Here is a 14,503-nt window from a genome sequence, read left to right as displayed (position 1 = left end):
GCAAAAATCTGGAGGGGAATCTCCGAAATCTCCTCCTGCTGGTTTTGCTGGCCTCCTCCGTCTTCTTGTGGTCTTATTCCTAGGTCCCCCTTGCCAGTCACCCCCTGCCTGCCTAGGGCCGATGCTTCCATTAAGGAAACTAAGTGTTTGCCCGGAGTGGCAGAATTTGGGGGGGGGAGGGGGAGGGGAGTGCTGTGTCAAAGTCACGACCACCATTAAAGGGGGGGGGGTGCTAGTTTGGAGGAAGAGGAGGGTGCATGACCGCACTAAATACTCTTTTCTACCCTTCTGTTCTTCTGGTACCAACTCCTTAGCTCGCCGCGTCCCCCTCCCCATCTTTCTTCTGTCACAGACCCAGTGCCCGTGAGTTTAAACTGCTGAGAGGGAGGGGGGGGGGGAAGGGACGGAGGGAGAGAGTGTGGGTGGAAAGAGAGAGAGCGAGAGATGATAGGAGTGAAATCAATTCAATCAGAAAAAAATATGACAAACACAGTCGGAGTCAATTGAAAGCAGCAGGCGAACGAGCGAGCGACAGTGGCTGCACGGAAGCCACGTCCCGACTTTCCCCGCCGCGAGGCGACACCAGCCAATGCATTTTTTTTTTTAAACCAATTCTCTATGGACAGCGAGAGCGAGGGGGGAGGGGGGGCAATGCCCTCCCCCCCCCTTTTCCCTGGGATTCTGATCTCGTGGCTTTCAAATCAGTTCCCCACCGTGCCCGCTCCCCGGCTGGACGCACGCAGGCGGCGAGGGAGATCTCGGCACCTGCTTGACATGCAGCGCACGCCGGCCCGGGCAGACGGTAGGGGCGGCGTGTGCCTAGCCCTGCTGATCCGTGGCTTGCCCAAAAGCCTGCGGCCCACGGTCGGGGTTTGGAGGCCAGCATTCAGGATTCCCCTGCGCCGGGGGCCGGATTCCCACGGCCGCAGGCAGTCGGCAACCCAAGACGTTTCACTGAAAAAAAAAAACGGCCGAAGACCGTGGGAGCTGACAGCAGGGATGCCAGTGCCCGAAAGGACCAGGTGAGGATCACTGGGTGAGAAACCATACAAAACATCTTCAGTACAGTCCCAAGGAAAAGAATTGAGCAGCAGCCCTAAACAGAGATTTACTCCTGCCCCTTACACCTCAAAGTAACAAACACCAAAACAGTTACGAAAATTGTCCCAACATACACACTCAGATCTTCCCTAAGGAAATATTTCCAGCACAGCAGGGGATAAGAACGGAGATGCAGGAACAGAGAGATAGAAACGCACACAATGAGTCAGTGACAGAGCCGGGGATTAGAACTGAGGCACAGGGGGATAAAGTGACTCACCCTGAGGTCACACACAGAGAGTCAGTGACAGAGCCAGGGATTAGAGCTGAGGCACAGGGGGATAAAGTGACTCACCCTGAGGTCACACACAGAGAGTCAGTGACAGAGCCAGGGATTAGAACTGAGGCACAGGAGGATAAAGTGACTCCCCCTGAGGTCACACACAGAGAGTCAGTGACAGAGCCAGGGATTAGAGCTGAGGCACAGGGGGATAAAGTGACTCACCCTGAGGTCACACACAGAGAGTCAGTGACAGAGCCGGGGATTAGAGCTGAGGCACAGGGGGATAATGTGACTCACCCTGAGGTCACATAAAGAGAGTCAGTGACTGAGTTGGGGATTAGAACCCAGGCACAGAGGGATAAAGTGGCTGGTCCAGAGGTCACACACAGAGACACTTTGTGACAGAGATAAGGATTAGGACTGAAATAACAGGAAATAAAATGACATTTATTTAATTATTAAAACGTGATATTCCTCCTTTATTCAGCTGGTTTTAAACAGATTATAATCAGATTGGTGGTTAAATTCCTGCTACATTTGTGACTCAGTTTACAATAAGCAGAGGGAAACAGCAATGTGAGGCATGTAAACGAGAGGAATACATATATATATAAGAACATAAAAACATGCCATACTGGGTCAGACCGAAGGTCTATCAAGCCCAGCATCCTGTTTCCAGCAGTGGCCAATCTAAGTCACAAGTACCTGGCAAGTACCCAAACATTAAATGAATAGATCCCAAGCTACTATTCCTTACTAATTAATAGCAGTTTATGGACTTCTGCACTAGGAACCTTTCCAAACCTTTTTTAAACCCAGTTACACTAATTGCACTAACCATATCCTCTGCAACAAATTCCAGAGTTTAATTGTGCGTTGAGTGAAAAAGAACTTTCTCCGATTAGTTTTAAATGTGCCCCATGCTAACTTCATGGAATGCCCCCTAGTCTTTCTATTATCCGAAAGAGTAAATAACCGATTCACATCTACCCGTTCTAGACCTCTCATGATTTTAAACACCTCTATCATATCCCCCCTCGGCCGTCTCTTCTCCAAGCTGAAAAGTCCTATCCTCTTCAGCCTTTCCTCATAGGGGAGTTGTTCCATTCCCTTTATCATTTTGGTTGCCCTTCTCTGTACCTTCTCCATCGCAATTATATCTTTTTTGAGATGCGGCGACCAGAATTGTACACAGTATTCAAGGTGCGGTCTCACCATGGAGCGATACAGAGGCATTATGACATTTTCCGTTTTATTCACCATTCCCTTCCTAATAATTCCCAACATTCTGTTTGCTTTTTTGACTGCCGCAGCACACTGAGCTGACGATTTCAATGTGTTATCCACTATGATGCCTAGATCTCTTTCTTGGGTTGGAGCACCTAATATGGAACCCAACATCGTGTAATTATAGCATGGGTTATTTTTCCCTATATGCATCACCTTGCACTTATCCACATTAAATTTCATCTGCCATTTGGATGCCCAATTTTCCAGCCTCACAAGGTCTTCCTGCAATTTATCACAATCCGCTTGTGATTTAACTACTCTGAATAATTCTGTATCATCCACAAATTTGATTATCTCACTCGTCGTATTTCTTTCCAGATCATTTATAAATATATTGAACAGTAAGGGTCCCAATACAGATCCCTGAGGCACTCCACTGCCCACTCCCTTCCACTGAGAAAATTGCCCATTTAATCCTACTCTCTGTTTCCTGTCTTTTAGCCAGTTTGCAATCCACGAAAGGACATCGCCTCCTACCCCATGACTTTTTAGTTTTCTTAGAAGCCTCTCATGAGGGACTTTGTCAAACGCCTTCTGAAGATTGAAGGGAGTCTCTCATGCTGCGTCTGTCACTTACCACAGGGATATATTTAGGGAATCAAAAAGAGAGTGGGAGATTAGAACTAACAGGCAGGGAGATAACATGACCTGTCACACAGTGATTCAGTGGAAGAGCAGGGGATCGGAACCCGTGACTTCTGGTACCTGTTCTCCCTGAAGTGATCAATATCTGCTCTTTTACCATCCTAGGCATTTCATGTAAGAAGCCCTCTGAAAAGTAAGTGCAGACACTGCCTTGGCAGGCATTCACTCTGTAATCTTGTCACTGCTAGCTCAGAGAGAAGAGTCCTGCTGTGAGAAAAAGCATGATACTCTGTCAGATCTGACTGCCAGACAATAGCACTGGAAAAACACTACATGATCCAGGACTGACAAGCAGGAAGAAAAGGAGCCTCTTTGCGCAGGGAAGAAAAACTCCAGGGACGGGTGCAGGGATACAGAGCCCATCACCTCTAGGACTGGAGGGATCAGGGGACAGGAGCAGGGATACAGAGCCTGTCACCTCTAGGACTGGAGGGATCAGGGGACGGGAGCAGGGATACAGAGCCTGTCGCCTCTAGGACTGGAGGGATCAGGGGACGGGAGCAGGGATACAGAGCCTGTCACCTCTAGGACTGGAGGGATCAGGGGACGGGAGCAGGGATACAGAGCCTGTCACCTCTAGGACTGGAGGGATCAGGGGATGGGAGCAGGGATACAGAGCCTGTCACCTCTAGGACTGGAGGGAGCAGGGGATGGGAGCAGGGATACAGAGCCTGTCACCTCTAGGACTGGAGGGATCAGGGGACGGGAGCAGGGATACAGAGCCTGTCACCTCTAGGACTGGAGGGATCAGGGGATGGGAGCAGGGATACAGAGCCTGTCACCTCTAGGACTGGAGGGATCAGGGGATGGGAGCGGGGATACAGAGCCCGTCACCTCTAGGACTGGAGGGATCAGGGGATGGGAGCGGGGATACAGAGCCCGTCACCTCTAGGACTGGAGGGATCAGGGGATGGGAGCAGGGATACAGAGCCTGTCACCTCTAGGACTGGAGGGATCAGGGGATGGGCACAGGGATACAGAGCCCGTCACCTCTAGGACTGGAGGGATCAGGGGATGGGAGCAGGGATACAGAGCCCATCACCTCTAGGACTGGAGGGATCAGGGGATGGGAGCAGGGATACAGAGCCTGTCACCTCTAGGACTGGAGGGATCAGGGGATGGGTGCAGGGATACAGAGCCTGTCACCTCTAGGACTGGAGGGATCAGGGGATGGGTGCAGGATCCAGAGCCTGTCACCTCTAGGACTGGAGGGATCAGGGGATGGGCACAGGGATACAGAGCCTGTCACCTCTAGGACTGGCAGGATCAGGGGATGGGAGCAGGGATACAGAGCCTGTCACCTCTAGGACTGGAGGGATCAGAGGATGGGCACAGGGATACAGAGCCTGTCACCTCTAGGACTGGAGGGATCAGGGGATGGGAGCAGGGATACAGAGCCTGTCACCTCTAGGACTGGAGGGATCAGGGGATGGGAGCAGGGATACAGAGCCCGTCACCTCTAGGACTGGAGGGATCAGGGGATGGGAGCGGGGATACAGAGCCCGTCACCTCTAGGACTGGAGGGATCAGGGGATGGGAGCAGGGATACAGAGCCCGTCACCTCTAGGACTGGAGGGATCAGGGGATGGGAGCAGGATCCAGAGCCTGTCACCTCTAGGACTGGAGGGATCAGGGGATGGGCACAGGGATACAGAGCCTGTCACCTCTAGGACTGGCAGGATCAGGGGATGGGAGCAGGGATACAGAGCCTGTCACCTCTAGGACTGGAGGGATCAGGGGATGGGAGCAGGGATACAGAGCCTGTCACCTCTAGGACTGGAGGGATCAGGGGATGGGAGCAGGGATACAGAGCCCGTCACCTCTAGGACTGGAGGGATCAGGGGATGGGAGCAGGGATACAGAGCCCGTCACCTCTAGGACTGGAGGGATCAGGGGATGGGAGCAGGGATACAGAGCCCGTCACCTCTAGGACTGGAGGGATCAGGGGATGGGAGCAGGGATACAGAGCCCGTCACCTCTAGGACTGGAGGGATCAGGGGATGGGAGCAGGGATACAGAGCCAGTCACCTCTAGGACTGGAGGGATCAGGGGATGGGAGCAGGGATACAGAGCCCGTCACCTCTAGGACTGGAGGGATCAGGGGATGGGAGCAGGGATACAGAGCCCGTCACCTCTAGGACTGGAGGGATCAGGGGATGGGAGCAGGGATACAGAGCCCGTCACCTCTAGGACTGGAGGGATCAGGGGATGGGAGCAGGGATACAGAGCCCGTCACCTCTAGGACTGGAGGGATCAGGGGATGGGAGCAGGGATACAGAGCCCGTCACCTCTAGGACTGGAGGGATCAGGGGATGGGCGCAGGGATACAGAGCCCGTCACCTCTAGGAATGGAGGGATCAGGGGATGGGAGCAGGGATACAGAGCCCGTCACCTCTAGGACTGGAGGGATCCCGGGATGGGAGCAGGGATACAGAGCCCGTCACCTCTAGGACTGGAGGGATCCCGGGATGGGAGCAGGGATACAGAGCCTGTCACCTCTAGGACTGGAAAGCTCACACAAGGGTTTTGTATTCAGAAGATTTGCAGTTCAGTAATCTGTCAGTCAGGGGTCCTCACACTTCCCAACATTTCCATTCTATTTCCAAAGATGGAGCAGCTACGAAATAAGCAGAACAATAGCAGGAATAGAGCTTTGTCTCCTGCTAAGTACAAAGTTCCAGGACTGATAGTGGGGACCTGCTGGGCTGCAATGAGATCAGAGGAGCAGATCATTAAGCTGCAGGAAAAAATGAAACATCTCCATTTCTATTTAGGCTTTTGCACCTCCTCCCTCTCCCCAAAAAGGGGAATACAAAGCCATTTACCATAATCAAGTACATAAGTAAAGGAATAATACATCAGTGAAATTGCTCTACCAATGCACCTCACTCCTGCCCTGCAGCACCTCCTGCTATTCCAGTACTGAGACCCTCACACACAGCTCTGCCAATGCACCTCACTCCTGCCCTGCAGCACCTCCTGCTATTCTAGTACTGAGACCCTCACACACAGCTCTGCCAATGCACCTCACTCCTGCCCTGCAGCACCCCCTGCTATTCCAGTACTGAGACCCTCACACACAGCTCTGCCAATGCACCTCACTCCTGCCCTGCAGCACCCCCTGCTATTCCAGTACCGAGACCCTCACACACAGCTCTGCCAATGCACCTCACTCCTGCCCTGCAGCACTCCCTGCTATTCCAGTACTGAGACCCTCACACACACAGAGCTCTGCCAATGCACCTCACTCCTGCCCTGCAGCACCCCCTGCTATTCCAGTACTGAGACCCTCACACACAGCTCTGCCAATGCACCTCACTCCTGCCCTGCAGCACCCCCTGCTATTCCAGTACTGAGACCCTCACACACAGCACTACCAATGCACCTCACTCCTGCCCTGCAGCACCTCCTGCTATTCCAGTACTGAGACCCTCAAACACACAGCTCTGCCAATGCACCTCACTCCCGCCCTGCAGCACCCCCTGCTATTCCTGTACTGAGACCCTCACACACAGCTCTGCCAATGCACCTCACTCCTGCCCTGCAGCACCTCCTGCTATTCCAGTACTGAGACCCTCACACACAGCTCTACCAATGCACCTCACTCCTGCCCTGCAGCACCTCCTGCTATTCCAGTACTGAGACCCTCACACACAGCTCTGCCAATGCACCTCACTCCTGCCCTGCAGCACCCCCTGCTATTCCAGTACTGAGACCCTCACACACAGCTCTGCCAATGCACCTCACTCCTGCCCTGCAGCACCTCCTGCTATTACAGTACCGAGACCCTCACACACAGCTCTGCCAATGCACCTCACTCCTGCCCTGCAGCACCTCCTGCTATTCCAGTACCGAGACCCTCACACACAGCTCTGTCAATGCACCTCACTCCTGCCCTGCAGCACCTCCTGCTATTCCAGTACTGAGACCCTCACACACAGCTCTGCCAATGCACCTCACTCCTGTCCTGCAGCACCTCCTGCTATTCCAGTACTGAGACCCTCACACACAGCTCTGCCAATGCACCTCACTCCTGCCCTGCAGCACCTCCTGCTATTCCAGTACTGAGACCCTCACACACAGCTCTGCTAATGCACCTCACTCCTGCCCTGCAGCAGACTCTGCTTTTCCAGAACTGACTCTGCCCACCCCCGCTCCCAAAAACATATGCTCAATAAGAGATTTCCAAATTCTCTCTCTGAGTGCAGAGGCAATCACATGCACTGTCAGTTTACAGAACAAAGATGCCTGGGATCCCTTCGTGAACCTTGTTCAAGAGTCCTCCTTTTTGTTTGCTGTGGTGCCTGGATGCCTCATTCAAAGCCCCATTGTGCCAGCGCTCTGCAGCAGAATGCACCCCCCTCTCTTTGCCATGGATGCCCCTGTGTCTGTGCAGCGGAAACTGCCCACAGATGCCTCTGGTAGGCTGCCAAGCACCTCTCTTTCTGCTCTGCCTGTTCCCTTGTCTCTGATCACGCTGATGCTGTGGCAAGATGCAAATTCAGGCTGGGAACAGAAGAGAATAATAGAGAGCACAAGGAGAAGGGAGCGAGGAGTTTGTTCTAAACAGGCTGGAAGGCTTGGAGAGTCCATTAAAGGATTTCATGGGGCATCACCAAAGCAAATTAATATCATTTATGATTTTGCTAGTCTCCTGCTATTTCAGCCCCTTCGCTCTCTGCATTTCTCAGGAGTCTCCTCTGGTATTTCCAGCCCCTGCGCTCTCTGCATTTCTCAGGAGTCTCCTCTGGTATTTCCAGCCCCTGCGTTCTCTGCATTTCTCAGGAGTCTCCTCTGGTATTTTCAGCCCCTGCGCTCTCTGCATTTCTCAGGAGTCTCCTCTGGTATTTCCAGCCCCTGCTCTCTCTGCATTTCTCAGGAGTCTCCTCTGGTATTTCCAGCCCCTGTGCTCTCTGAATTTTCCCGGAGTCTCCTCTGGTATTTCCAGCCCCTGAGCTCTCTGCATTTCTCAGGAGTCTCCTCTGGTATTTCCAGCCCCTGCGCTCTCTCTGCATTTCTCAGGAGTCTCCTCTGGTATTTCCAGCCCCTGCTCTCTCTGCGTTTCTCAGGAGTCTCCTCTGCTATTTTCAGCCCCTGTGCTCTCTGCATTTCTCAGGAGTCTCCTCTGGTATTTCCAGCCCCTGCGCTCTCTGCGTTTCTCAGGAGTCTCCTCTGGTATTTCCAGCCCCTGCGCTCTCTGCGTTTCTCAGGAGTCTCCTCTGGTATTTCCAGCCCCTGCGCTCTCTCTGCATTTCTCAGGAGTCTCCTCTGGTATTTCCAGCCCCTGCTCTCTCTGCGTTTCTCAGGAGTCTCCTCTGCTATTTTCAGCCCCTGTGCTCTCTGCATTTCTCAGGAGTCTCCTCTGGTATTTCCAGCCCCTGTGCTCTCTGCATTTCTCAGGAGTCTCCTCTGGTATTTCCAGCCCCTGCTCTCTCTGCATTTCTCAGGAGTCTCCTCTGGTATTTTTAGCCCCTGCGCTCTCTGCATTTCTCAGGAGTCTCCTCTGGTATTTCCAGCCCCCGCTCTCTCTGCATTTCTCAGGAGTCTCCTCTGGTATTTTCAGCCCCTGCGCTCTCTGCATTTCTCAGGAGTCTCCTCTGGTATTTTCAGCCCCTGCGCTCTCTGCATTTCTCAGGAGTCTCCTCTGGTATTTTCAGCCCCTGCGCTCTCTGCATTTCTCAGGAGTCTCCTCTGGTATTTTCAGCCCCTGCACTCTCTGCATTTCTCAGGAGTCTCCTCTGGTATTTTCAGCCCCTGCGCTCTCTGCATTTCTCAGGAGTCTCCTCTGGTATTTTCAGCCCCTGCGCTCTCTGCATTTCTCAGGAGTCTCCTCTGGTATTTTCAGCCCCTGCGCTCTCTGCATTTCTCAGGAGTCTCCTCTGGTATTTTCAGCCCCTGCGCTCTCTGCATTTCTGAGGAGTCTCCTCTGGTATTTTCAGCCCCTGCGCTCTCTGCATTTCTCAGGAGTCTCCTCTGGTATTTTCAGCCCCTGCACTCTCTGCATTTCTCAGGAGTCTCCTCTGGTATTTTCAGCCCCTGCGCTTTCTGCATTTCTCAGGAGTCTCCTCTGGTATTTCCAGGCCCTGCGCTCTCTGCATTTCTCAGGAGTCTCCTCTGGTATTTCCAGCCCCCGCTCTCTCTGCATTTCTCAGGAGTCTCCTCTGGTATTTTCAGCCCCTGCGCTCTCTGCATTTTTCAGGAGTCTCCTCTGGTATTTCCAGCCCCTGCCCTCTCTCTGCATTTCTCAGGAGTCTCCTCTGGTATTTCCAGCCCCTGCGCTCCCTGCGTTTCTCAGGAGTCTCCTCTGGAATTTTAAGCCCCTGAGCCAAGTTTGCCAGGATTTTTAACATCCTCTGCTCCTGACAGTCCATGTCCGTCTTGAGCAATATTTTCTTGACCCTCTGTAAGGCTATGGGCAGGGATAAGGTCTCTTTACATATTTCAAGCACATACCAGGCATGGAAGTCCTGAGCCACATCAAAGCACAGTCACAGAAGGTCAGGAAATAAATCTGAGAGATCATCAGTTTTACTGTTCAAAAATACAACTTTATATTGTTTCATGGAAAAATTCAAACAACAATCAGGAAAAACCCACGGTCCCCGGGACTGGTGGACTCTAAGATTTATTTCCTGCCCTGTCTAGACAGTTCCAAAGCACCATTCCCTCTTTTTGTTTGCTGGGGCAAAGCTGCCAAGCGACCCAGAGATTTGAGTTAGACCGGAAACCAGTTCAGGCTCTCTCGTGACACCTTTCGCACCCTTTCTTCTCCCACCAGGAGCTGCAGCACCACCACCACCACCACCCAAACCTGATACCCTGCAGAAATAATCAACAAGCGTCCTGAAAGAAATTGGGGGAAGTGACAGGCTGTGCTCTAAAGGATCTCACAAGTCCAGCCTGCAGCAGAGGAAGGCAGAGGCTGACGGCACGCATGGCCCAGCACACGGACCGTCCGGCACGGATATCCATGGGATTCCAATTTTTACGATGATGTGCTCTCTAGTTATTAATTTGTATTTATTTACGATGATTTATTTACGATGATGATTTACGATGATGATTATTTACGATGATTATGTAAATGATTTATTTACGATGATTTATTTACGATGATGTGCTCTCTAGTTATTAATTTGTATTTATTTACGATGATTTATTTACGATGATTTATTTACGATGATTACGTAAATGATTTATTTACGATGATTTATTTACGATGATGTATTTACGATGATGTGCTCTCTAGTTATTAATTTGTATTTATTATCAATTTGTTATATTCGGACTCACTGTTTAACTCGTTATTTGTATAGTTTACGGAGACTCACTGTTACTGTTCCATGTAAAAAGCCCTGGTCGGGCTTGTAAGACCAGGGCAATTTGCCGTTCTATGTGAACCGGATTGATTTGTATCTTATACAGGAATTTCGGTATGTAAAAATTAACAATAAATAAAATAAAATAAATGGGGCAGGATCGCCCATGAGCCCCGGCACATCTGCAGGGCCCCTGACGGCTGGAAACTCTCTGGGGAAGACCGGCAGCTCACCTCCCAGCCCCCCAGAGCGTGCCAGCCCAGGTCGGTGATAACCCAGCGCCCTGCGTCCAGCACTCAGCGCCCAGCAGGGTGCGGTGCCCTCCAGCCTTCGCCATGTCACAAATCTACAATGCATGGAGTGCCTGGCACTGCCTGCCGCTTCCTGCCAGTGCTCTCCTCACCTCTGGGGCCGTATCGCAGTACGATAATCCCTCTTGATGTACCACTAGACGTCGAGGATCAAACCTGCCACCCCCACTTGTTGAAGGACCAGGAGATTCCACAGCGGAGCCGCAGGATTTCTCCTAATGCCCAGCGGAAGGTCGGAGCTCGAATTTCTTACACCTCTTGCTCTCTTCTTTTGCCACAGGAATGTGTGCAGTGTGGCAAGAGCACGGCCGGGACCCAACACAGCCACAAAAGTCTTCCTGGGCCAGAGAACCCGACCTGTGCTTCCATTTCAGAAGGGGATTAGGGGGGGACTCTTCTGCCCGACATCAGAACTGCGCCAGCGGGAAGCTGACCTGGGCATGGGATTTACCCATCCTGACAGCCCCCTCTCTCCACTGCACTCCCCCCTCCCCTCCCCCACTGCTGCCCAGAGGGCACTTTTCTCTCCCGCCTCTTTCCCCTCATCTCCACTGCCAGTGCCAGTGCCGGGATTTCTTTGTAGCTCATTCGTAACTGCCGTGCAATTTCCTCATCGCCTTCCCCTGGGAGGGGGGGACCTTATCAGCCCCAAGCACTTGAGCTCCTAAAACATCCTCCAATGTCATTCAGGTATTACCTCCGCCTCATTTAATGTAATGGAGTTTCTTGCCATAAATTGGAATCTGTTTTCTATTAGAGCTCTGCCTGCCTTTTCACAACATACGCAGGATACACAGGGAGGATGCCGAGAGAAAGAGGGGGCAGGGAACGCACCCGTCAAAAATGATCTGGAGGTGGGAAGAGTTTGGCAGGAGGAGGGGCAGCAATGAGAAGCACACAGCATCGATGATACCCATTTCCACAAAAATAATCCCTCCTCCTCTCTCATATTACAGAGCAGTGAAGTGCACACAGCATTGATGATCCTCATCCCCTCCATAATCCCTCCTCCTCCTCTCTCACTTTATACAGCAGTACTAAGAAGCACACAGCATCGATGATACTCATCCCCGCCATAATCCCTCCTCCTCCTCTCTCACATTATACAGCAGCAGTAAGAAGCACACAGCATTGATAAGCCTCATTCCCACCACAATAGTGTCTCCTCCTCTCTCACATTATACAGCAGTACTAAGAAGCACACAGCATCGATGATACCCATCCCCTCCATAATCCCTCCTCCTCTCTCACATTATACAGCAGCAGTAAGTACACAGCATTGATGAGCCTCATTCCCACCACAATAGTGTCTCCTCCTCTCTCACATTATACAGCAGTATTGAGAAGCACACAGCATCAATGATTCTCATTTCCACAAAAATAATCCCTCCTCCTCTCTCATATTACAGAGCAGTGAAGTGCACACAGCAATGATGATCCTCATCCCCTCCATAATCCCTCCTCCTCTCTCACGTTATACAGCAGCAGTAAGGAGTACACAGCATTGATGAGCCTCATTCCCACCACAATAGTGTCTCCTCCTCTCTCACATTATACAGCAGTACTAAGAAGCACACAGCATCGACGATACCCATCCCCTCCATAATCCCTCCTCCTCCTCCCTCACATTAATCAGCAGCAGTAAGAAGCACACAGCATCGATGATACTCATCCCCTCCATAATCCCTCATCCTCTCTCACATTACAGAGCAGTGAAGTGCACACAGCATCAATGATCCTCATCCCCTCCATAATCCCTCCTCCTCCTCTTTCACATTATACAGCAGTACTAAGAAGCACACAGCATCAATGATACCCATCCCCTCCATAATCCCTCCTCCTCCTCCCTCACATTAATCAGCAGCAGTAAGAAGCACACAGCATCGATGATACTCATCCCCTCCATAATCCCTCCTCCTCCTCCTCTCTCACATTATACAGCAGTACTAAGAAGCACACAGTATCGACGATACTCATCCCCTCTATAATTCCTCCTCCTCTCTCACATTACACAGCAGCAGTAAGGAGTACACAGCACTGATGATCCTCATTCCCTCCATAATCCCTCCTCCTCCTCTTTCACATTATACAGCAGTACTAAGCAACACACAGCATCGATGATACTCATTCCCTCCATAATTCCTCCTCCTCTCACATTATACAACAGCAGTGAGGTGCACACAGCATCGATGATCCTCATCCCCTCCTCAATAATCCCTCCTCCTCCCTCATAATGCAGAGCACACAGCATCGATGATCCTCATCTATTCCAGAGAAGTCTCACCTTCTCCTCCTCTGTTTATTGTATCTTCCCTTTCCCCGGTTAACTGTACGAATGCACGGACATTTCTGGGCTGCTGGCTCCTACCTGTCCGGGTCAGCGTGCGTGATGGCGATTCTGGGAGGGATGCGTAGAGGCAGGGTGGTCGGTCGGGGAACGCTGTCATATTCCGGTGACCTGGCTCTGTCCATGGGCCTCCATGGTGGCACCTGCAGGCTGGTGGAGGGCTTGCGCCTGCCCCGGCGTAGTTCGGCCCCCAGCGTGGCTCCCGAGGTGTACGACTTGCTGTACCTCCCTGGCTCCGGGGTGTCCTTGGATTTCTGTGGAGGAATCACAGAGCAGACCAGTTGGCCAGTTTCTGGACGCTGGGTGGTCCTTCCTTAGAGGTCTCTCTACTGGTACACGTAGGTCTGATACCCCCCCCCCCCCCAGGGTTGGCATTTTGGGGGTGTGACAAGGGTTGGCTCTTTGGGGGTGTGACAATGCTTCTTAAAAGTAAGCTGCCTCTCTCTCTCTCCTTGAGAAGGGTTGGCTCTTTGGGGGTGTGACAATGCTTCTTAAAAGTAAGCTGCCTCTCTCTCTCTCCTTGAGAAGGCTTGGCTCTTTGGGGGTGTGACAATGCTTCTTAAAAGTAAGCTGCCTCTCTCTCTCTCCTTGAGAAGGGTTGGCTCTTTGGGGGTGTGACAATGCTTCTTAAAAGTAAGCTGCCTCTCTCTCTCCTTGAGAAGGGTTGGCTCTTTGGGGGTGTGACAATGCTTCTTAAAAGTAAGCTGCCTCTCTCTCTCCTTGAGAAGGGTTGGCTCTTTGGGGGTGTGACAATGCTTCTTAAAAGTAAGCTGCCTCTCTCTCTCCTTGAGAAGGGTTGGCTCTTTGGGGGTGTGACAATGCTTCTTAAAAGTAAGCTGCCTCTCTCTCTCCTTGAGAAGGGTTGGCTCTTTGGGGGTGTGACAATGCTTCTTAAAAGTAAGCTGCCTCTCTCTCTCCTTGAGAAGGGTTGGCTCTTTGGGGGTGTGACAATGCTTCTTAAAAGTAAGCTGCCTCTCTCTCTCCTTGAGAAGCTGCTGCAGCCCCGGGACCCAACGAAAAGAAGTTGCCACTATAGGCGCTCACCTACTTAAACGGCCTACAGGGCCGAAAAACTGATATGCCCAGCTTCCTCGTGCCTGGTGGGGCCAGTCACTGCAGCTTCCACTCCTCCCTTTCCCTCCCGAGATGGCCCAAGGGTCCAGAAACCTCATCCAACAGAAAGGCCAGCAGAACTGCAATCAGTGCTTCTATATATTAAAAAAAAAACAAAAAAACCCAACCCTCCTTTTGCTGCCCCATCCCTGCC

General features: G+C 51.8%; 1 protein-coding gene across 1 annotated transcript in view; it reads right to left on the bottom strand.

The window, feature by feature from the left end:
- PDE4A (phosphodiesterase 4A) overlaps positions 1-14,503 on the bottom strand; it is a 246,378-nt gene that overhangs the window by 150,934 nt on the left and 80,941 nt on the right. The window contains exon 3 of the mRNA XM_029585244.1: positions 13,258-13,490. Within this exon, the coding sequence (XP_029441104.1) occupies positions 13,258-13,490 (233 nt within the window). The remainder of the gene's footprint in view (positions 1-13,257; positions 13,491-14,503) is intronic.

Source organism: Rhinatrema bivittatum, chromosome 19, assembly GCF_901001135.1.
Source record: "Rhinatrema bivittatum chromosome 19, aRhiBiv1.1, whole genome shotgun sequence".
In the NCBI taxonomy this organism is placed as follows: domain Eukaryota; kingdom Metazoa; phylum Chordata; class Amphibia; order Gymnophiona; family Rhinatrematidae; genus Rhinatrema; species Rhinatrema bivittatum.
Note: the sequence above shows the minus strand (reverse complement) of the source record. Positions and strands in the feature narration are given on the sequence as shown.